At 46.2% G+C, this 24,151-nt stretch overlaps 2 protein-coding genes and 1 pseudogene across 2 annotated transcripts; 2 read left to right on the top strand and 1 right to left on the bottom strand.

Annotated features, from left to right (window-relative positions):
* The first annotated feature begins 248 nt into the window (after window positions 1-248).
* On the top strand, window positions 249-3,371 carry LOC136521490 (beta-glucosidase 38-like). The gene is made up of 11 exons (XM_066515240.1): window positions 249-526; window positions 660-718; window positions 819-894; window positions 1,030-1,101; window positions 1,377-1,464; window positions 1,668-1,911; window positions 2,046-2,158; window positions 2,260-2,471; window positions 2,595-2,626; window positions 2,730-2,832; window positions 2,980-3,371. Exons 1-11 carry the CDS (start codon window positions 274-276, stop codon window positions 3,252-3,254), a joined length of 1,527 nt encoding a protein of 508 aa, XP_066371337.1. The 5' UTR covers window positions 249-273; the 3' UTR covers window positions 3,255-3,371.
* Window positions 3,372-10,207: 6,836 nt separating this feature from the next.
* On the top strand, window positions 10,208-10,928 carry LOC136519753 (EG45-like domain containing protein). Its single transcript, XM_066513126.1, has 3 exons — window positions 10,208-10,322; window positions 10,429-10,708; window positions 10,801-10,928. The coding sequence occupies exons 1-3, from the start codon at window positions 10,214-10,216 to the stop codon at window positions 10,805-10,807; spliced, it is 396 nt and encodes a 131-aa protein (XP_066369223.1). The 5' UTR covers window positions 10,208-10,213; the 3' UTR covers window positions 10,808-10,928.
* An 8,571-nt stretch (window positions 10,929-19,499) lies between these two features.
* LOC136522344 (endochitinase A-like) lies at window positions 19,500-23,888 on the bottom strand (annotated as a pseudogene).
* Between the last annotated feature and the right edge of the window lie 263 nt (window positions 23,889-24,151).

Raw genomic sequence — 24,151 nt, 5'->3', positions numbered from 1 at the left:
AATACTGGTGGTTCAGGACGAGAGTACACAACACGCCGCTCCACAGTTACCGGTCGTGAAGAGAAGAGTGTTCATCACGCATGCATGCAACTACGTGCGCACGAGAGAAACAGTCTCTCTTCGCTTGTTCAAACCCAGCACCACCATTTCAGCTCTGCTCTTGCATGCCCGCTGCCGGATCGCGTCCCCTCCGCTCTCCGTTCTCCGTTCTCCATATATAGCGCACTTCTGCTGAGTCTCTCAAACTCGGTCTCACCACTGTCGTCCTCCGTCATGGCGACTGCTGCTGCTGCTGCACCATTGCTCCTCCGGCCACTCTTCCACGGTCTCTCCCTCCTCCTCCTCGTCCTCTCCCTGGCGCTCGGCGCCCATGGCAACAAGCCTGGGGAGCACTACAACCTCACCAGGGAAAACTTCCCGCCTGGCTTCGTCTTCGGGACGGCGTCGTCGGCGTACCAGGTGGAGGGGAACACGCTGAAGTACGGACGGGGCCCCTGCATCTGGGACACCTTCCTCAAGTATCCAGGTGAGATCGAGTCGAGATGCATGAGCAGCATCATCACGGCATTTTATGCCTCCTATATATTTCATCACCACCTGGCCTGGTGCTTCTCTGATCATGCCGTCGTCTTTGGATGGATGTGTGCTTGGGCATGCAGGCACTACTCCTGATAACGCGACTGCGGAAGTGTCGGTCGACGAGTACAATCGCTACATGGTTCGTGAAGCGAAATGTCTGAATGGCTTATGTGTTGATTATATTGCTGATTTGTGATCCATTGATAAGTAATTTCTCTTTTTCTGGTGGCACAATGCAGGATGATGTGGACAATATGGTCCGGGTTGGATTCGACGCGTACCGCTTCTCGATCTCATGGTCGCGCATTTTCCCCAGTATGTGTTGATCGATGACACATATATAGTACACAGTCAGTGATGGACTCGATGATTCATATATATAGGGCTTTGTTTCACAGCAGTAACATGCATGGTTGCGTCTTTTGTTTTTTTGGGGGAAATTAAATGCAGGTGGAATTGGGAGGATCAACAAGGATGGCGTGGACTATTACCACAGGCTCATCGACTACATGTTGGCGAACCGTACGTGATGCTAATTAATTATTCTCTTAATTTCAAATTATAAGTCGTTTTAACTTTTCTAGATTCATAGTATCTGCTACTTATTATCTAGATATATATTATGTCTACGTACATAAAAAAAAACTATATATCTAAAAAAACCAGAATGACATACAATTGATCTTATTCGCCTTCCTTCGAGTCCAATTCCTGCAGCAATTTCTTTATTTGCTACACGTTTCAGATTTGTGGGCACTCGTGCCACTCGATCACGAGTCTTTTTGCTTGTTTAACAGATATTACCCCCTATGTTGTTCTCTACCACTACGACCTTCCTCAGGTGCTGCAAGACCAGTATAATGGCTGGTTAAGCCCCAGAATTGTGTAAGTCTCCATGATACGCACCATCTTTTTCTGGCAGTAGTTAAAAGTACAAAAATAAACTCAGGGTATTGTTTTATTAAAAATGTTATATATTTATATATATACAAGGTTGTTTCATAGAGAGAATCCCATTTTACAACCTTCAAACACATATATATGTTGACTTGATTTTTTTTTTCTGATTATGGCTATCATTTTCGCAGGCCTGATTTCACAGCATTCGCGGATTTTTGCTTCAAGACATATGGCGATCGGGTGAAGTTTTGGTTCACCATCAACGAGCCCAATATGGTGGCTAACCATGGCTACGGAGACGCCTTCTTCCCGCCTGGCAGATGCACCGGTTGCCATTTCGGCGGCAATTCCGCCACCGAGCCGTACATCGCCGGCCATCACCTTCTCCTGGCACATGCTGCTGTTGTCAAGCTATACCGCGACAAGTACAAGGCTAGTGACCACCCAATGCAATTCCTCTCATGCATTCTAGCTAGCTATAGACTACATGCATGATGCATTTCACAGTTTTGTCCTCGTTTGCATAGAACCGTGCATGCTCACGCCAAAAACCATGATTGTTTCAGCATCAGGCTGGAAAGATTGGCATCCTGCTTGACTTCGTCTGGTACGAGCCGCTCACCAAGTCGATCGAGGACGAGTACGCGGCGCACCGGGCTAGGATGTTCACCCTTGGCTGGTGATCATAAACCTTACACAACCATCAAAAACAATACATGCATGTGCTGTGATGTCTAGGTTGAACCAAACATGGATCGATCTGTTTCAACTATGTTCCAGGTTCCTGCACCCGATCACCTACGGCCATTACCCGGAGACGATGGAGAAGATAGTGATGGAAAGGCTGCCCAACTTCACCTTCGAGCAGTCTGCAATGGTGAAAGGTTCAGCAGATTACATCGCCATCAACCACTACACGACGTATTACGCCAGCAACTTCGTCAACCATACAGATACGAGCTATCGCAACGATTGGCATGTCAAAATTTCATGTACGGTTATTCATTTCAACATGCACTACTACTAAATAGAGATAAAACAAAAACCATTTCTTCATTTGATGTTTATTTATTCTTTTGTGTGTCGCTAACACATTGGACCGATCATCTTTTCAGATGAGCGAGATGGCGTTCCCATTGGAAAAAGGGTAACGTATTTTTCGCCGATATATAGCCACATTTGACTGAAAATGAACAGAATTACAAGCTATATATGCAATGACTTTCTAATATATGTAAAAACCTATGCAGGCATACTCAGACTGGCTTTACATTGTTCCATGGGGCCTCTATAAGGCTCTCATTTGGACAAAGGAGAAGTTCAACAACCCTGTCATGCTCATCGGCGAAAGCGGTACGTAGATCACCAAGTCCCAGCACTACCTCTTCATCAATTTTCAGAGAACGAACAATAACATTGTTGTGATACAATACAATATATCTCAAAAGCATGAATATAATCTTGATACAAAATTTAACCATGATATATATTAATTCCCAGGAATTGACCAGCCGGGAAATGAAACTTTGCCGTTTGCCCTGTATGACAAGTTCAGGATAGACTTCTTCGAAAAGTACCTTCATGAGCTCCAATGTGCCATACGCGATGGTGCAAATGTCTTCGGGTACTTTGTCTGGTCACTGCTGGACAACTTTGAGTGGCGGCTCGGCTACACCGCCAGATTTGGAATTGTACATGTGGACCGAAACACGTTCGTTCGGTACCCCAAGGACTCAGCTCGGTGGTTCCGGAAGGTGATAAAGAACGAGGTCTAAAGGAACTGTGTGGTGGCTTGTTTAGTTGCCTTTTTGGGGCCATGTTTCATGTTTGGTCCTTGTGAATAAAATGTCAAGTAGTTTAGGACTTCGAATAAAGACGGTTCTTTTCTTCTCCTTTTTTATATATGATATGATTGTTTAGTACTGAGTTGTATCCTCGTTGTGCAACAAAGTCATGCACTAAATTTATATAAGAAACTAAATAAAACAAAAATTTCTGTCAACAAGAATAATGTTCCAGATCAATCCTAAAAAGCAGTTTCTATACTTGCAATATCATATAGATACTACACATAGAGATTTTATGTTCCTAATAAATGATTCCACAAAAATTCACATCCGGAAGGTGATAAAGAACGAGACGAACTAAAGGAGCTGTATGGTGGCTATAGCATATGTGTTTGTTTAGTTGCGTTTTGGGGGCCATCAGTTTGGTCCTTTGAATAAAATGTCAAGTAGTTTAGGAGGACTTCGAATAAAGATGGTTCTTCTCTTTTTGTTTTAGGGCTTCATGTTCTATCTTATTTTGATTTGATGATTATTTAGTACTGAGTTGTATCCTTTTGTGCAACGAAGTCATGCGCTAAATTTATATGACAAAATTAAGTAAAACAAAGTTAGAGCAACAAATTGGTACACAGAATTGGCGCAACAAAAAAATCATAATTTATATTAAAAAATATCAAAGCAATATTGGAAAACAAAAACTTCAGAACAAAAATTGAAAACATGAATCAGAAACAAAAACTAGGGACAAAAATCAGGGACAAAAATTGGAACAAAATTAGGAAAATATTATTTGAGCAAAAGATTGAAAAAAAAAGTAGAAAAAAAATTCCAGAGAAAAGTCAATATAAATCAAAAGAAAAAATGGGCATCGATGCATATCCACATCTTATGAGGAAAGAAATGAAAAAGAACACAAGGAAAGGAGAAAGAGAGAAAAGAGAGAGCAATAAAATGCCTGGACATAACAATACCCACTTGCCCATTGAGGCCCCCTCCTTGCGTGAGTGGGTGACGTCTGCCAACACCGGAAGCAATAGTTTTTCTGGATACTAACCCAAAAATATTGGTAGATAGGTACAAATATTATGAATTCATTTTGCCAACAAGAATAATGTTTCAGAGCAATCCTAATAAGCAGTTTCCATACTTGCAATGTTATATAGATACTACACATAGAAATTATATATATGTTCCTAATTAATGATTACCGATCTTCTCTCGACTATTATCTTCCTATCCCCACTTCACGCCTTTTGGTTCTTGTGAAGATTTTTTTTGCATGAGAAACATTTCTTTCTCTCTCCTCCTTTAAGGCTTTAACTCAAAGGCCACATCATCATTTGTCTTACTATACATTTCACTCTGACTCATGGTATGAAAATCATCTTATGGTGTGTTTGATTTGAGAATGAGATGGGATGGGATGTCTCATTCTATTTTTTTTGATTGGGATGGTCTCGTTTCGTTTGGTGTTTGATTGAAAGGGATGGATTCATCATCGTAGTTTTGTATTTGGTTGGAGGGACAGTGATGAAGACGATACATCACCATCTGAGATCCATTAGGCATCCATTAATATAAGTGGGACCCACCCATCATCCTCTCTCAGTTTCTTCTTCCTTCTTTACACTATCGCCTAGTCCTCAACTGCCTATGCTCCTTCCCTCCTCTGGTCGCCCCTGCTCACGGTGGCCCACACCACTCCTCCAGCACAGCCCCTTCCCATGGTGCACTCGTCCATCCCACTCCTTAGGCCAAGAAGCAGGTCTACTGTGCTCCTTTGTGAAAGGGTCAAGATGGCGACTAGAGGGGGGGTGAATAGTCCTTTTTAAAACTTAATCGCGTCGGCTAATCTAAACAAATACGGAATTAAGAACTATCGGTCTAGCCAAGACTACACCCCTCTATCTATATTATCTAGCACCTTCCAAAGATACTAATTAAGCAACAAAGGTGTCGGGCTAGTTAGAGCTCTCTTAACCAATTCTAGGAGCAAGGTCACACAAACCTATGCCACTAGTACTTTAAGCAACAAGGGAGCTCCTACACATACTAGTAAGCAAAAGCACAAAGCCAATTAAGCTTACTAGCAATGCTCAATAACAAGGCAACCAATGCCAAATTAGAGAGCGCAATTACTTAGCTACACAAACTAAGCAATGTGACTAACAAGGTTACATAAACCAAATTAGCCACGCAAGGGAGCTACTTCTATGCTACACAAGCAAGAAGGTAACTAGCAAGCTACACAAGCTAACTAATTACAAAAGCAACAACACAAGCTCAACCTATATGAAAGTAATCGCAAGCTTGTGTAACGGGGATGCAAACCAACGGAAAGAACAAGGTTGACACGATGATTTTTCTCCCGAGGTTCACATGTTTGCCAACACGCTAGTCCCCGTTGTATCAACCGCTCACTTGGTGGTTCGACGGCTAATTAACATCACCCGCTAAGCCCGCACGTCGGACGCCGCAAGAACCTACCCCGGAAGTGAGGGTAGCTCAATGACACGCTTTACTAAAGTTGCTCTTCGTGACTCCCGCGGGGCGAGCACAATGCCCCTCACAAGCTCTTCTCCGGAGCACCGCACAAGCTTCTTGCGGGCTTCGACAGAGACCACCACCAAGCCGTCTAGGAGGTGGCAACCTCCAAGAGTAACAAGCACCACCGGCTTACAACTCGATCACCTAGTGCCACTCGATGCAACCTCATGATGCAATCGCACTAGAATCGCTCACTCACATAATCAGATGATCACTATCAAGTATATGTGAGATGAAGGGCTCCTAAGCACTCTCAAGCATGGACACAAAGTCCCCCAAGGTGCTCAACTATCTAAAGCTACAGCCATGGCCGAAGGCCACTTCTATTCATAGCCCCAAGGGCTAAACTAGCCGTTACCCCTTCACTAGGCGTTTTTCGGGTCAACCGGACGCAGCACCGGACGCACCGATCGCGAATACCGGACGCGTCCGGTCGCTATACCGGACATGTCCGGTAGCTGTCTGACCGCCACGTGTCTGACCATTGCCTCCAACGGCTCTCTGACACGATGACTGGACACTCAGCACGAAACGACCGGACGCTCAGCACGAAATGACCGGACGCTCACCCGCTACGTCCGGTCGAGTCCAGTAAGCCTCCACGGCCAACCGGACGCTAAGCCTCAGCGTCCGGTCGAGTACAGTAAGCACCCACTAACGATCAGACGTGTCCGGTCACACCGGACCGAACGTAGCCAGCGTCCGATCGACTGTACTGCCGAACACCGCGTTTTCTGATTCACACCGGACGTGTCCGGTGTGACGACCGGACGCGTCCGATCGCTGAGTACGCCGCCAAATACCGGACGTGTCCGGTCACCATACCGGACGTGTCCGGTCACTCTGTAACCAGCGCGACTCACTCGTTTTCATCACCAACTTCTTCTCCTTTGCAAATGTGCCAACACCACCAAGTGTACACCATCATGTGTATGTATGTTAGTATTTTCACAATCATTTTTTAAAGGATTAGCCACTCAACTTGCCACGCTACTCAATCCTAGCGACGATGCAAAGTTAGATCACTCGAGTGGCACTAGATGACCGATATGCAAACAGTTTACCTCTCTTGATAGTACGGCCATCTATCCTAAACCCGGTCATAAACTTCTCTACACACCTATGACCGGTGAAATGAAATGCCCTAGGTTATACCTTTACCTTGCGCATTCCATTCATATCTCCTCCAATGTTGATGCAACACATGCACCAACATGATCAACAATGATATGATCCACTTCATATCATCATGTGATCATATTGGTTCATCGATCTTGACTTCACTTGCTCTTCACCGTTGCCATCGTCCATCGGCGCCAAGTCTTGCTCAAGCTTCACCGCCACATGGTCCATCACTCCAAAGCCTTCGACTTGCCCTTCACGCTTGCAACCGGTCCATCAAGCCAAGTCTTGTCTTGATCTTCTCCACCTTGATCACATGACTCAATGTCATGTCTCATGTGCATTTAAGCTCCTTCATCATCACATGTGTAAGCTTTGCAACATCTCCAAGCCATTTTCACCTTCATGGCATATGTTGCTCACACACACATGTACCTGTGAACTAATCACCTGTGTATCTCACATAAACACAATTAGTCCACCTAAGTTGTCACTCAATTACCAAAACCAAACAAGGACCTTTCACTTTGCCATCCACCCTACTCCTCTGCTCGCCTCTGCGCCTGCCCATCTCCTCTACCGTGCTCCTCCACCTAGGAAGGAGGCCACCGGCGCTCCTTTGCCTTCCACCCTGCTCCTCCAGCCACCCCCACCCGACCCACGGCGTCACGTCCAGCTCGTCTAGCTGCCACCACCTCGGCCAAACAAAAGAAGGGAAGGTGAGGAAAATGGAAGAAAGCCACGGACATAAGAGAAGGACATGAGGAGGGGATGGACTCATACCTTAGATTTGATAAGTGCACGGGGACAACATCTTTAGAGAATATTGTCCTTTGGAGATGTTTACATCCCAACTATCCCTGAACCAAGTAGCGGTATGAAGTGAGATATCCACTTCGTTCCTGATCCTAAGCCGCCGCCAACCAAGCACACCTTTAATAATCCTATTGCAACTGCCCATGCACACACGAGACATGAAATACTCTCCTTCTATTTGGAGAAGAAAGAATATGGAGCATGCAAATTACTCCCTTTATTCTAAATTATAAGGTTTTGCTAGGTGCATAGCTTTATCTATGTAGCTAGATATGTACTACTATGTCAAGATACACTACCAAAAATGAGTTTTTGGAGACAACCTCTCCGATTTAACAGAATCATGTATATCTAGAGACTGCCTCCGTAAATGGCCAGGTGACCTCCAGGTAAATGCCCACCTCTAAAAACATTTACAAAGGCGGGCTTCCTAAGACGTCCATCTCCATTAATAATCGATTAACAGAGGCGAGCATCTTAAGATGTTGGGTCTCTAAAAATCGCTATTAACCAAGGTGGTCGTTCGAAGCATTCATCTCTAAAAATAAATTAACAGAGGCGACATCTTAAGATGTCTCTAAAAATGGTTTCATCCAAAAATAATTCATAACTTTTTTATATGAACTCGTATAAAAATAAATATATACCAAAATTGTAGTTCTTGCCGCCATCTACAATTTTGTAGTTGAGAAGTTTTTTATTTAAACCTGTTTAGTCCCAAAATGCTATTTTAAGTTTATGAATTTTGAAATTTGAAAATTTCAAACAACCTCGGATGTTCACATGGTCTTTGCGAAAGTTATAGTTATCAATACAATCTATAACTTTGTAGTTGAAAAGTTTTTTATTTAAAATCGTTTAAAGTACCAAATATATGCTTAAAGTTCATATATTTTGAAATTCAAAATTTAGAATTTCTTAACAACCTTAAATGTTTACATAATTAATAACAAAGTTGTAGTGGCCAGCCTGATCTATATGTTTTTGTTGATAAGTTTTTGATTTAAAGTTTTTTAGTGTCTCAATTATTTGTTAAATTAACATATTTTGAGATTTAATTTTTTGAATTTTTCAAACAATCTTTGATGAAGACACATCATATACGAACGTTGCAGTGCTTGACAAGATTAAAAAATTTATAGTTGAAACTTGTTTCATTTGAGTTTATTTAGTAGCTAAAATATTCAATATAAAATTACAAAATATTTGTAAAACATAGAAATTATATATATACTCTTAGAAGTGAGTGTGTGGTGCAGTGGTAAGAATATGTTATTGCTAAGTAGTAGGTTGTGAGTTCGAGTTCTAAGAAGGAATTAGCATCTTAAGGTGCCCGTCTCTATTAATCGTTTTTCGAAGGCAGGCATCTTAATGTGTCCACCTCTATTACTTGATATTCGGAGGCGGACATGCCGGTCAACCGCCTCTGTAAATGACGATTAACAACGACCTTTGTTAGAGGCGGATTTCCATCTCTAAAAAAGTAAGAATGTCTGCTTTCTAAAAATGTTTTGTGTAGTGATGCATAGTAAAAATTATATGTTAAAAGAGTCGGAACGACTTATGATTTGGAACTAATGGAGTATTTCATAGACAGACAAAATATGCAACACGCAAATTTACTACTTGAGAAGTAGACGCCGCACACGCTATGGCACAGCATTGGACTTCAAAGTATAGCGCCGCCGGAGGTTAGTTCTCTAGAAATGGAACTGGGTTGTTATTGTCCAACGTTATGGCGACCGTGATCCATTTGTTCGTGAGTTTTCACCGGATTTAACTTGACCGTTGTGCGTAGTCAATATCCGTCCCTGTCCATGCATGCATGCTGCACAAGTCAGTGTTTCTCCGGTTCTCGTTGCCTCTCAGAGATAGCAAACGAATTAATCTCTCGTTGGATTTTGGCCCCGGATAGAGCGCGCCCCGCTAGTAGCAAACGACGCAAAATAGCAGCCGGCCGGAAGAAACTCGGATTCGCCTGCGTTACAAGCTGATGAATTGAAGGCATATTCTGAAACGTGAAACGTACAGTTACCGAAAATTTGACTCGCTAGCGACATGTAAGAATTTGGACATTCAATATTGCAAGTCCAGTCCAGCCACAGCGACCGACCGGCGGCCAAACTCTTCTTTCTTCTGACCCCCAAAACGCAAGGGAGACCCCTGCTCTGTATTCTTCCTAAATTTGTCCGCATGGAGCCAAAATTTTTCCAGGTCGACCGGCAGGTTGTATGGCTCATCGTGCATGGTCAGGCGTGCACACTGGCATCTCCTGGGTTTTCCATGCAGCAGCCATGCATGATTTTCCACGCGCGACCTCCTATAAATACGCCACTCCATCGGCCTCGATATTGTCACTCGTACACCAAAAGCAATAGCATCGCCTAGCTAGCCCTTCTCTCAACGACGGCAAAAGAAGCCGTTGCATAGATCGAGTAGCTAGCTTCAACCTGCTGCCGGCCATGTCGAAGGCTGCTGCCGTCGTTCTGCTCGTCGCCGCCCTGCTCGGCTGCCTTGTCTCGGCGTCGCTCGCCGACCAGGGCACTGCCACCTACTACACCGTCTACACTCGTGCGTTGCTCTAGCTAGCCTCTACATTATACATTTCCGCATGGCATCAGCATATATATCACGTTGTTTTCTGAATTAACACGAGTGCCATGGCGTGCGTGTGCAGCGTCGGCGTGCTACGGGTACCAGGACGAGGGCACAATGATCGCGGCGGCGAGCGACTCGCTGTGGAACGGCGGCGCGGCGTGCGGCACGACGTACACGATCACTTGCGTCGGGGGCACCAACGACACCCCGAACCCCTGCAACGGCGGCGCCTCCATCACCGTCAAGATCGTCGACCGCTGCCCATCGCCCGGCTGCCAGGCCACGCTCGACCTCTCCCAGGAGGCCTTCGCCGCCATCGGCAACCTCGACGCCGGCAAGATCGTCATCGATTACAACCAGTACGCAGCGAAATCAAACTTTCTTTCTTCTTGTTTGATCCCTTCGAACTTTGTTTGTGACTAATTAATCTTCTGTTGTTCTGCTTCTGCAGGGTGTAAACTGGCGGTGCAAAAGCTTGCAAAAGGAAGCACAGACTACATACATGCGCTTCATTCAAGATTATATTATTCAGGGATGAATTATTAGTAAATAAGCAATAACAAATCATGTCGATCGTAGTAGTCTCATGCTACGACTATAATAATAGTAGTGTACACAAATGATTTGTTTTCTGAAATAATGATCTACACCACACGAGTGCGCGTATAATTGTACCATTGGAGAAATAAATAGCCGGGCTTATATATATATATATATATATATATATATATTACTGCAAGGAAATAGCCGTGCTTTGTAATGAAAAAAAAAACTCTCTCACCTTCAGCCCAAAACCCATCATGTGTCTCCTCATCCTCGCCGCGCTCACCAGCAGTGGCCATGGTGCCCGATCACAACACGTCCAAACATGAGGTCAAACACCACATACCATCACACTCCCTTCTTGCATTTATGTCTCCTAGTCACCCTTGCAGGCTTGCAGCGGACTTGTAATTACAGTAGGAGTAGGCATCACCCCTGTACCAAATGCATTCTTCATCCCAAACACTCCTGTCTGTTTCTTGCCTATCAGCAAGCTCGTTGATTCACCGTCGAGGCGTTGTGCTCAACGAGTAGCCACTAGCCACCATACGGTTGCCTGCCAGAACTAATGCTCTCGCTGTCCAACCACCGCCATCCATGCAAGCATGTACGCCTGTGTAATACCTCAGTCTAAACATTAATTCAACACTGCCACGAAACAGATTTTGGGAGGCCCCCTTTTGATTAACAGAGGCGGGCACAAAAGGACGTCGCCTCTGTTGAGGGGACGCCTATACGGGAAAGTCTACCTCGTTAATCATTAATGGAGGCGGTTGTTTTAAGACGCTCGTCTCCTTTAAACAATTAACAGAGACGAGTGTATCCTAAAGCACTCACCTCCATATTAATGGAGACAAATGTCTTAAGATGTGTGTCTTCTTTAAACTTTTAACAGAGACGGACACTTGTCTCCGTTAATATAGGATTGACGGAGGCAACATCCTTACATTACCCGCTTCTATTAGTGATAGGCTACAAATACAATGCAATCACCCACTCTTCTTGCTCCATGAGCTCACCCATTTATTTTGACGTGGTGAAAAACAAATCTATTTCAATAAGAAAACTCTATTTTTCAAGGGGGAGGTTTTGATCTTGGTTTCTTTGAGTGAGGCGGCCATAGGAGGTTGGTATGTGCCCTTATATGCTCCTTTTGTGCTTTTTTCTAAGTTTTTATGCTTTTGTGGTAGTTTATGGTGGCCTATATCTAGTTCTAATAGTGGGAGGAGAGAGAAAGATAAGATGTAAGTGTGAGAGGCCAAGAAAAAAAAGGAAAATGACATTTCAAAATGCCATGTTGGTTTTGTTTGTATCATAACTAGAGAAGGAGAGGGGGTCGTCGGACCAAGAAACCTTGCTCCTCTTAATATTATAGTTAGGGATATGTCTCCATCATCCCGTATTTGTAATTGTACCAGATCTGTTAGAAAGATGAGAAATAAACTCCCTAATAAAAACTTAAAGCAACAAGATTTACTCGCCTCTTGCACAGTAAATAAGACCTAGGACTAAAAAGATCACACTAAGTCCTTAGGGCTATATAGAAGGACTAAAATTTACTTAGTGTGATCAATTTCCAAGTACTCTACTGCTACTGCCCGAGCACCATCGCTCAATGTTAACAACCTTCGATTCCAAAAAAAAAAAATGTTAACAACCTTCAGTCTTCTTCATTGTTAATGAGCCATGAAGCAAACATAGATGGCATAAACGTGGAAGATAACCAGAGCGGTCTGCAGAAAAGGTTTGAACTAGTCGTTAGTTAAATTCTTCAAGGAAAAAGTAATTAAAATCCTCAAAGAATTAAATTAAAATACAAATACAAATAAAGGTAATAGTTGGATCAAACTACAGAACAACACAAATAACGACCAACTTTTACCGTACGTTTCCAAAGCCCATCCAGAAGTTAAAGCAGGCATCGCTGTCGCACAGCCCCGACCCCGCCGGCGTAGGCTCCGGGACCGGTGCGCCGCCGCTCACTCGAGCCGGAGCCGGTGCCGGTGCAAGCAGCGGCTGGTCATCGCCAGCCCACTCGGCCGCTTGCCGCCGCTCGTCGTAGCAACGCATCATGTGATGATCCTCCTGCGCGGACGTGTGTACTCGTCGGGATAGCGGCGTAGCGGCTGCTGCGGAGAAGGCGGAGCACACGCCGCCCTCGCCGACCGCATGCTGGACACCGACGATGCGCCGCGAGTAGATTAGCTAGTTTCCCTCTGATCGACGAGCTAGGGGCTAGGACGGAGTCTACCTTTTGCCTGATTGCCTCGATTGGCTCCTCCGTCTCTTATATTTGATCTGCTTATATAATGCCCGATCGCCAGCAGGCGGAATCCATCACAGCTCGGAGGAGTCTCCGATGTCCGATCCATCACGTGACTCGTCGACTGCTAGCTCAACAGAGGCCCGCATGCAGAGAGGGAGAGAGAGAGAGAGGGCCCAGCACAATTAATTAGAGACTAGAAAACATTTTTGTAGATTAAACGTCTTACATTCACAAGTAAATAGGTGTACAGCCGTCTATAAATGACCAACGTCCTAATGACCACGCAGCACGCACTCCAACAACAGAAAGTAAAGGACGACTAAACCTCCAGAGTTCTCAAAACCAAAGAGAAAAACAAGACATCTAGTTCTCTAATCTCTTCTGCTGCCTCCATCCCAAACTTCCGAAGACCTCGAACAACATCACTTCCAACTTTTTGCATCCACTCTTCATATATGGAAGCACGAACTACATACATGCAAAAGCTTCATTCAAGAGAAGCTACAGACTGTAATACTAGTGCACACAAATGATTTTGTCAGCAGCCTCCCCAACCAGGCGCCACCTGCTGACCAGGATGAAGGGAAGGGGACGTCTGGAGCTCGGCCCACGAGTCGTCGGCCCAAGAAGCAGAACCCACGCTACATTGGCGAGCAATGGGCCCCGCCTGCGTGCGTGAAAGGGGCAGCGCCTTTGTACCTTTAAGAGAGCCGTGGACTAGTTGAGGAGGACACGATTTGTCATACTCTACTCCTAATCTAAAGCACTCGTCCGTCGTATCCACTGTTCTTCCTCGTACGCTTTTCTTCTTCCCCAATCCTCTTTCCGATCTCCTTCCCCAACTCCAATCCCTCACAAGTGGTATCAGACACACCGTTCCTCGGCCTCCTCCTATCGCCGGTCACTACATCCCATCGACTGCTTGATTCACGGATTTGGTTGGTCTAACCTCAAATCGAGTCTGTGAGCTGCAGCTTGATTTGAGGATTCCGTAATTCCAGTCCCGGAGTCACGGTTTGTGGAGTGCGCCGTGGATCTAGAGCCCGCTACCCCCGCCGACCACGACCACTACACTCGTCTCCAACGCAGCCGTGGTACCATGGGTCCCGACCAGAAGGTGCTCCTGGCCGAGCTCAACAAGCGTTTCGCCGCCCAGGAGAAGCGCTTCGATGGCCTGGAGCGGAAGTTGGATTCCACCGCGGCGTCGTCTTCCACCCGTCTGGATGCCTTGGAGTCTGCAGCCAAGGTGTTCGACGAATGGCGCCCTAGAGTTGACGGCGTCATCGACGACCTTCACATCGAGGTCAACAAGCTCGCAACCCTGAATCTCGAAGTTGGGAAGATCTCCAAGTACATGGAACTCTCAATGGTGGATGGCCCGTCCACGACTCCCAGGGTGTTCGCGACCGTGACCGCCACCAAGTCGGCGTCGGCTCCTGCGTCACCAAGCGCATCGATCCACGACGCCAAGCCCGTCCTCAGCCCCAACTTCAAGTCGCTCGGCTATGGCGACTTCCAGGCTGCCCCGCGCCCACCTGCGGGATACGCAGACACTCGGCCCAACGGGCACCGCGTCGAAATCAGGAACCGGGAAGGTGATTTCGGAGTGGTCACCACTCTGATTCCACCTCCCGGCAAGGGTACGCTCATCCGTTACCACTCTGATTTCGGAGTGGTCACCACTCTTATTCCACTCTGACACCACTCTGATTCCACCTTCCCCTCATCCGTTACCATGTCCTCCTCCACGCCCACCACCACCGCACCAACCACAGCCCCACCCAGGAGGTCATTATGAGTCAGGTCATCAGGAGGATCTGGGGGCGGCCATACCGGCAAGCTTCCCAAGTTTGATTTCCCTAGGTTCGAGGGGGATCATCCTAAATTGTGGATCAAGCAAGCCGTTCATTACTTTGAGCTCTATCGCGTTGAGTCGTTGTTTGGGTGCAGGCTGCCACTATGCATTTCCATGGCAACGCCAAACGCTGGCTGTCTTCGGTGGAAGATCAGCTCGAGGCCATCACTTGGTCTGATTTCTGTTCTCAGTTGCTGTTGCGCTTTGCCAGAGATGAGCACGAGCTGCTGCTGCGTCGCTTATTTCAACTTCGGCAAACCAGCCTCGTCAGTGAATACATAGACCAGCTCGTTGCCCTCGTGGATGACCTCAAAGCCTATGCCAAGCACCCCGATCCACTCTACTATACACAACGCTTTATCGATGGTTTACGTGATGAAATTAAAGCTGTCATTCTCGTTTAGCGTCCTTCCACCCTCGATACTGCTTGTGTTTTGGCTCAACTGCAGGAGGCACTGGCTGCGAGTAAACGACTGTTTCGGCGTTATGATCACGCCCCTGCGGCTAAGCCTGTCTGGCCAGGCACGTTGGCTCTTCCTCCACCGCCACAGAAGCATGTTGATGGTGATCATAAATGTCCTGCCAACAATCCACATTCTAATGCTGAAGACAAGTTCAGAGCATTGAGAGCCTCTCGTCATGCACAAGGATTGTGTGTTCGCTGTGGCGCCAAGTGGAGCCGTGATTGTGCAGAGTTTGTGCAGATTAATTTGGTGCAAGAGCTAATGGATATGTTCCCCGAGCAGGATGATGCCGAGAGTTCGGATCCTCCTTCCCCAATGGCGTCTCAGGTTATGATGCATCTTTCAGTGGCTGCGGCAGTGGGCTCAGCTTCCCCCAAAGACATTCAGTTTAAAGGGTGATATTCAGGAGCATTCTCTTTATCCATACTGGTCGATTCGGGTTCTTCTCATACATTTATTAGCTCTGCAGTGGCACAGTCTCTCTCGGGCATACAAGTGGATGTTCAAGTCGCTAATGGAGCTATTCTTCAGTGTACCTCTCATATTCCTGCTGCTGTTTCGTCTGTTCAGGGATGTACATTTTCCACTGATTTGAAGCTTCTGCCCCTATCTTCTTATGATATGATTCTTGGGTTGGACTGGTTATCTAGTTTCAGTCCCATGCATGTACATTGGGTTCAGAAATGGCTCTCTATTCCGTATGAAGGAACTACTGCAGTAATTCTTGGGGATGCTCCAGATCTACCTGTCGGGTCTGTCATTCAGTTGTGTATGGTTCAGGAACCTACAGTAGCTGCTCCTGAGATGCCAATACCACCAACAGTGCAAGCTCTGATTGCTGAATTTGCTTCCTTGCTCGAGCCAGTTTCTGGTCTTCCTCCTCGCCATCCATGTGATCACTCTATACCCCTGATTCTAGGTGCATCCCTGGTTTTTGTCAGACCATATCGCTATGCCCCTTTGCTCAAGTCTGAAATTGAAAAGCAAGTGATGGATATGCTTCAGCAGGGTCTAATTCAGAAGAGTACAAGTGCTTTTGCTTCGCCAATGCTGTTGGTGAAAAAGAAAGATCAAAGATGGCGTTTCTGTGTCGATTACCGCCAACTCAATGCTATAACAGTCAAGGGCAAATATCCAGTGCCAATTATTGAAGAATTACTGGACGAACTGTAGGGGCCGCTTACTTTACCACATTGGATTTGCAAGCTGGTTTTCATCAGATCCGCATGAAAGAAGGGAAAGAGTTCAAGACTGCGTTCCAAACGCATTTTGGGCAGTTCGAGTTCCGTGTCATGTCATTTGGATTAACAGGAGCTCCGGGTACCTTTCAGGATGCCATGAACACTCTCCTGAGCCCTTGCCTTCGTAAGTTTGTGCTCGTTTTCTTCAATGATATACTGGTATACAGTTCTAGTCTCGACGAGCACTTACAACATCTCCGTTGTGTATTTGAGTTGCTCAACCAAGGCCAGTGGAAGCTTAAGATGTCCAAGTGCTCCTTTGCTCAAATCAAGATTGCTTACCTCGGTCACATTATTAGTTCTGATGGGGTGGAAACAGACCCTGCCAAGCTACAGTCTATTGCTCAGTGGCCCACGCCAACCTCTGTTAAGGAACTCCGCTCGTTCCTGGGGCTCGCCGGATATTACCCACGGTTTGTACGACACTTTGGGATCATCTTGAAGCCTCTGGCAACTCTGTTAAAGAAACATTCCTTGTTTATCTGGACATCGGATCACACGGCAACCTTCCAAGCCCTCAAGTCTGCTTTATGTCAGTCTCCTGTATTGGCTCTTCCAAACTTTGCAAAGCCGTTCACCATCGAAACTGATGCCTCTAACTCGAGGATTGGCGCGGTGCTTATGCAGGACGGCCATCCCTTGGCCTATTTCAGTGAAGCTCTAGGACCCAAGTCTGGGGCCTGTCCACTTACGAGAAGGAATACATGGCCATACTTCTTGCCGTCCAGAATTGGCGCTCATACTTACAGTTCCAAGAGTTTGTCATACTCACCGATCAAAAGAGCTTGACAAAGCTTACTGATCAACGTCTTCACACCCATTTGCAGCAACAGGTCTTCTCTAAATTGCTTGGCTTACAATACCGCATTGTCTACCATCCTGGCGCTGATAACCGAGCGGCTGATGCCTTATTGCGTCTTCCTCCCACTTCGGCTGCCTGTGCCACTGTTACCACTTTGGTGCCTAATTGGATTCAGTCGGTCATTACCGGCTACAGCGAGGACGCCTTTGCCAAAGATCTGTTGTCTAAGTTGGCTCTTAACTCTGATGCTGTGCCGAATTATTCACTCCAGTCCGCCATCCTGCGCTACCGTTCCCGCATTTGGATTGGCAGTGACTCTGCTTTACAGCATCGCCTTATTTCAGAGTTCCATAATATGAGGTTGAAGCAGTGTTTCGCCTGGCGCGGGATGAAGTCTGCGGTACGACAGTTTGTGCAGTCCTGCTCTGTCTGCCAGCAATCTAAGTATGATCGCTCCCTGTCTCCAGGTATGCTGCAGCCACTTCCTGTTCCTGATTCTACCTGGCAAGTGATTTCTATGAACTGCATCTTAGTGGTTGTCGATTTGCTCACCAAGTACGGCCACTTTATCCCTCTACGGCATCCCTTCACTGCCGCGGGTGTGGCTAAGTCCTTCCACACTGTCTATCGACTCCATGGCCTCCCCAGTTCAATCGTTTCTGACCGAGACCGTATATTCACCAGCCACTTCTGGTCCGAACTCTTCAAGCTGGCAGATGTTAAGTTGTGTTGCAGTTCCGCTTATCACCCTCAGTCGGATGGCCAGACCGAGCGTCTAAACCAATGCCTGGAAACTTATTTTAGGTGCTATGTCCACGCCTGTCCCAGCAAATGGAGTCAGTGGCTCTCCTCTGCCGAATTCTGGTACAATACTTGTACTCGCTCAGCTATTGGCCGTTCGCCCTTTGAAGCTTTGTATGGGTATCCCCCGCGTCTGCTGGCTATTGATCCTACTGCCACAGCTCATCATGAAGTACTTGCTTGGACAACAGACCGCCCATGGATGGATCAAGTGTTGCAGCAACACCTGCATCGCGCCAAGCACCGTATGAAGAAGCAAGCAGACCAACAACGATCTGAAAGCAGTTTTGAGGTCGACGAGCTGGTATTCTTGAAATTGCAACCGTATGTGCAGACTTCGTTTGCTCCTCGATCACATCAGAAGCTGGCATTCAGATTTTTTGGGCCATTTCGCATCCTGGCTCGCATCGGCACAGTGGCGCACAAGCTTGAGCTCCCTGCTCATTCATCTATACATCCGGTGTTCCACGTTTCTCAACTTAAGAAAGCTCTGGGTGCTGATCACCAGGTAATACCGACCCTTCCTACTGACTTTGCTATGCATTTGGCCCCAGAGAAAATTCTTCAGACCCGCTCGGTGGCCCACGGTTCCACCACTGTTCCACAAGTCCTGGTGAAATGGAACAACCTGCCGGCTGCACTCGCCACTTGGGAAGACTATGAAGCTGTGCATCAGGAGTTCCCCCCTACAACTGCTTGGGGTCAAGCAGTGCCTCAAGGGGGGGTGGGGGGATGTCAGCAGCCTCCCCAACCAGGCACCACCTGCTGACCAGGATGAAGGGAAGGGGACGTCTGGAGCTCGGCCCACGAGTCGGCGGCCCAAGAAGTAGAACCCACGGTACATCGGCGAGCAATGGGCCTGAACGGTACACCTGCATGCGTGAAAGGGGCAGCGCGCCGTGAGCTAGTTGAAGAGGACACGATTTGTCATAACAGAAAACTCTATTCCTAATATAAAGCACTCGTCCGTCGTATCCACTGTTCTTCTTTCTCGTGCGCCTTTCTTCTTCCCCTATCCTCTTTCCGATCTCCTTCCCCAACTCCAATCCCTCACAGATTTGTTTTCTGAAATAATGATCTGCACCACATGAGTGTGTGTGTGTGTGTGTGTGTGTGTGTGTAACTGTACCATTGGAGAAATAAAGCGTGACCCTGTCGAGTGTAAGCTTTAACTGGTCCATTCATAGGCTTTGACATAGAAAGCGTGTCACCATGGTGTCGATGCTGTACAATTGCCAGCATCCTCGCTGTAGATTAGGTAGTTGACTCTTACGTGGATCAGTCTTGTCTGGTTCCTCCCTGCATATAACAAAAATATTTATATCAGAAACAATATAAGCAAGTGTTGACAGATCATATTATGGGGGAAGTACAAATGCGATGAGTAACATATTACCTGACAACAGCGGCTTGGCCATACATATTTGAACCACACAAAAAAAAGATAATGGTCACCGTAATGATGAAATGTGAAAGAAACATCAACGTGGTTGTGAGATTTTCTGGCATGGTCTTCATAAGGATGTAGTCCATGAATCCAAGAATAGATGTGATAATCCAGAGAGTAAATACACCTACAGCTCTCATAACCATTAGCCCTTGTGCAATATGGGCTAGCAGGACCCCCAATATACCAGCAGTCACATGAATCACAAAGAGGACTAAGATAAACACCTTCTCAAAATCAACTTTGCTGTTGTCCATCAGATTCTGTAGCACAGGGTGACTTTGGCTCTTGCCATATCTAGGAAAGAAGAAGAGAATGACGGGCAGGGCAAAGAACACGTAGGCCAAAAGTAATCCTTTAAACTTCTTCATCCAATCAATTGTCTGCAGAATCATGTAACAAATGTTAATACCAAGTGTGGTATAGAACACCAACAAGTAGATAGCTACTGCCTGGCATGGAATTCCATATATCTGAACATTGAAAGTCAATAGCAGTATCAATTTTTATATCCTAACTTTATATAGTTTGGGTTACAAAAAGAAAAGAGTAAAATGTGCAAATAGTACATAAACTTGCCACGTGGGTGCATTTAGGTACATCATCTCTCCAAATGTACATAAGGGGGGGGCAGACCCAGTGCCGGAGGCTCCCACATGAGTGGGGTCTGGGGAAGGGATAAACCGAGACAAGCCTTTCCCCCGCAAAATCTCTCCAAATGTACATATGAGTTCAAAAACTTGGCATGGGGGTGCACAGTTGCTCATGGTCACACCCCGTAGATAAAAAATGCCATGTTGGCCGTTGATATGGCAAAGATATACTAGGTCTGCGTGCATGAGAGGGTGTGGGAGGCTATGGTAATTATTAGATAGCCCCTTAGTCCTTAATTTCCTCATTATTTAATCCTCCCAACTTTTGCGGAGAGGGTTTTGACAAACTGTTGCGGCAACCGCACGGCCACCAACGAGGGATCAGACGTATCCCTGGAGCAGTGGGTCCAAGGCAACGGGAACCTGGTGATCAGACTCCAGATTATAGTGAGTGCCAATCTTTACCCGCTTTAGGAGATTTGTTTCAGTGTTCATGATCAAGAGAGATTAGATTGTTTTAGGGCTTGTGTATGAGACCAATTTTGCAGGTCCAATACTGAACATGTTTATGTCATTGGACTGTAGGCAATTCATCACTTTTCAGTGTAGAAGTACACCATGGGGGATTTTTCTGTGGGCTTGCAAGGAACAGGGTGTATATTGATGAAAAGGTCGTTTGATGGTTGTGATGCTGAGGAATGGTCGCTGCTATTTTTGCCGGACATTCTAAAAGAGTTAGGCTATGCAGAGCACAAACCAGTCAGTTGGTATTGGTGTATGGTGTCTTCCAGAGTATCGTGTTGCAGAGTGTTTGCTTCCAGTGACATGTGATGCAGATACTATTAGGATGATCAATGTATCAGCACACTACAAAAATTTGAGAATTTATATTGATCACTCAAAACTTTATAGCGAAGCAAAGGCAGCAAATGGATGATGTCAATGTTTATGGCACGAGTGATCATCCTCCCCCACTTATCAGCCCCAAGAATGTAGTATCCATTGACAATAACGGAGAGGATAATTTAACCAAATTTTATGACGATGTGCCAAAGAGTTAGACTAATAATGCAGATTGCAATGGGTTTGATTCTGATGATAATGCTTCAGGTTGTGAAATTGATGGAAATTTTGTGGACAATGACAATGAATTTGGGCAAGATGATGATGACTTATTTGAGGACAGTGTTCACTCTGATGTGGAGGACCTCATGGTGCAATATAAAGGCAAGAAAGTGAATGTTGAAGAGGTGGAGAAGGACAAGGACTTTGACATGCATGAGGAACTAGAAATGCCAAATTCAGATAATGAAGAAGAAAAGATGAAATTTAATTTTCAAGTATTAAATAGTGAAGTTGACATTGCTGAACCAAAAGTTCAAGGTTGGGATGATTTTTGCTACTATAGAAGAAGTTAGGAGAGCAATTACAGAGTATAGCATCAAGGAAAAAGTTCCAATTGAGAAAGACCGAAATGATAGTAAGAGAGTATGGGCATCCTGCGCTCAAGGCTGTCCATGGACGATGAAATGTGGATATGATAGCAGGGCTAAATGCTTTCTAGTGAAGAATTATAATGATACTCACACTTGTGAGAGCCATTGGGATGTTAAAGACATGACTGCAAAATACTTGGCCAAAAAACATTTGGAATTCTTCCGCGATGATGAGAAGATGTCTCTGAAGGCCTTCTCTAAATTAGTGCAGACAGAGCTCAAGATGTTTCCATCAAGACACAAACTTGATAGAGCACGACAGATGGCACTAAAGGAAATTCATGGAGATGAGGATGAGCAATTCAACCAACTTAGAGCATATGGACAAGAATTAAGGAATACCAATCCAGGAAGCACCTTCTACATAACTGTGAAAGCTGATGGGACGTTTAATACACTATACTTTGCTTTGGATGCATGCAAGAGGGGTTTCTTGAAAGGTTGTCGTCCAATAATCTGTTTTGATGGATGCCACATAAAGACCAAATATGGTGGACAACTACTGACAACGGTTGGCATTGACCCCAATGACTGCATCTTCCCTATTGCGATGGCTGTAGTAGAGACAGAGTCCACAATGACTTGGGAGTGGTTTTTAACAACACTTAAAAATGACCTCCACATTGCAAATACAGCGCCATGTACAATCATGAGTGACAAACAAATGGTAAGTGTCTTTGCTATACATGTTAGTTTCTCATAAGATCATGTGGGTGGCATCTCACCTATGTAGCTAGATATTTAAGGTATGCACATTCTTGTATAGCTTCTATTTTTCCCACAATTGTGTTCACAGGCAACTCTGAAAACTCACACAGATTCAACCAGGAAGATAATTTCACTGCTTTCATAACAATATTACATAAGCAATGTCGTACTACTGAACGTGTAGCCAATAAAATCAGTGTCAGTTCATTGATCATTGATATGCAAACAAATTTTACATGTGTCGTGTTTCAAAAGAGATGACTGCACAGAATTTTGGGAGTACTAAATTGCAAGATGGGAATGGAAATTTTCAGATAAGACCAAAATATGCCACATCACTAGCCAGCATGCCGTTTTCTGTGCCTATGTGTCGCGTTCGTGAGCAGTTGTGCACCCACCCGCCAAGTTATTGAACCCATATGTACATTTAGAGAGATGATCTAAGTGCACCCACACGGCAAGTTTATGTACTAATTGTGCATTCTACTCAAAAGAAAACTGGTGGTCATGCGGAATCACATTAGCAAAATAATTTCGAGAGAGACTTTTCTGGCAATACCTGCCCCGATGCACTGCCAGTGCCCACCACGGAACTGAATGCACTGCCAGCGCCCATCACGGAGTCGGATGGAGTGCCAGCGCCCACAATGGACTCGGCTGCAGACTGCCCGGATGCACTGGCCACGGAGGAGCTAGCAGCAGGCTGCCTCGATCCAGCACCAGAATCCTTGTTCAAGCCTTGGAAGCGCAGAGACTGCCCATCGCCTACGCGCCGGTTCGCCCACCGTGGCGGCGCTGAATTGGCTTTGACCATCGAGGAGGCCGGGTTGGGAAAGTTGGCAGCGGGAAATGCCATCTCAATGTCGATGTCGGCGTATGGTTCCTCGTGCCCCTGCTTGGTCCATGCGTCGAACACGTCGCCTACGCGCCTGAACGGCCTCCACCGCTTTGCTGCTGTCACCCCCGGGAAACTGGTGGTCGGCACCGGGTCGGAGGAGGCGGAGGTGGAGGAAGCCGGCGTGCCCGTCGCCCCCGGAAAACTGGTGGTCGGCGCCGGGTCGGAGGAGGCGGAGGTGGAGGAAGCCGGCGTGCCCGTGGGGATGAGGGGCGCACGCTTGTCATCGTCGCTGGAGTACGGCGCAGCGATGCGGATGCCGCGAACCGGCGGGAGCAGCTGGCTGAGGAGCGCGGCGGGGAGGGGCTTGTCGATACCGCCGCCAGCAACCAACGCCATGCGCCCGCGTTGTCGGTTGGATGCTAGAAGCAACGGAGGCGAAAGAGGTAGACGGCGAGGAATAGCCGAACTCGGGGGAGAACCGAGGAACGGCGAGGAATGATTAGCCGAGTCGTAACGACGGCCAGAACTGTTATTGTAACCTTTTATGAAAAAGTCTACTCCAACCCCAACTATGAGTGGTCTACATGCCCCTCAAATATAAAACGGTCTGATTTACCTTCTGAATTTTCTAAAACCGTCTATTTTACCCCAGGCGGTTTTCAGCGGCGGTTTTACTACAGTAACATGAGTTTTTGCTACAGTGACTTTGGGTTTGCTAAGGTGTCGTGGTTTTGTCTTTTTTTCTTAT

This window comes from Miscanthus floridulus, chromosome 18 (genome assembly GCF_019320115.1).
Source record: "Miscanthus floridulus cultivar M001 chromosome 18, ASM1932011v1, whole genome shotgun sequence".
In the NCBI taxonomy this organism is placed as follows: Eukaryota; Viridiplantae; Streptophyta; class Magnoliopsida; order Poales; family Poaceae; genus Miscanthus; species Miscanthus floridulus.
Note: the sequence above shows the minus strand (reverse complement) of the source record. Positions and strands in the feature narration are given on the sequence as shown.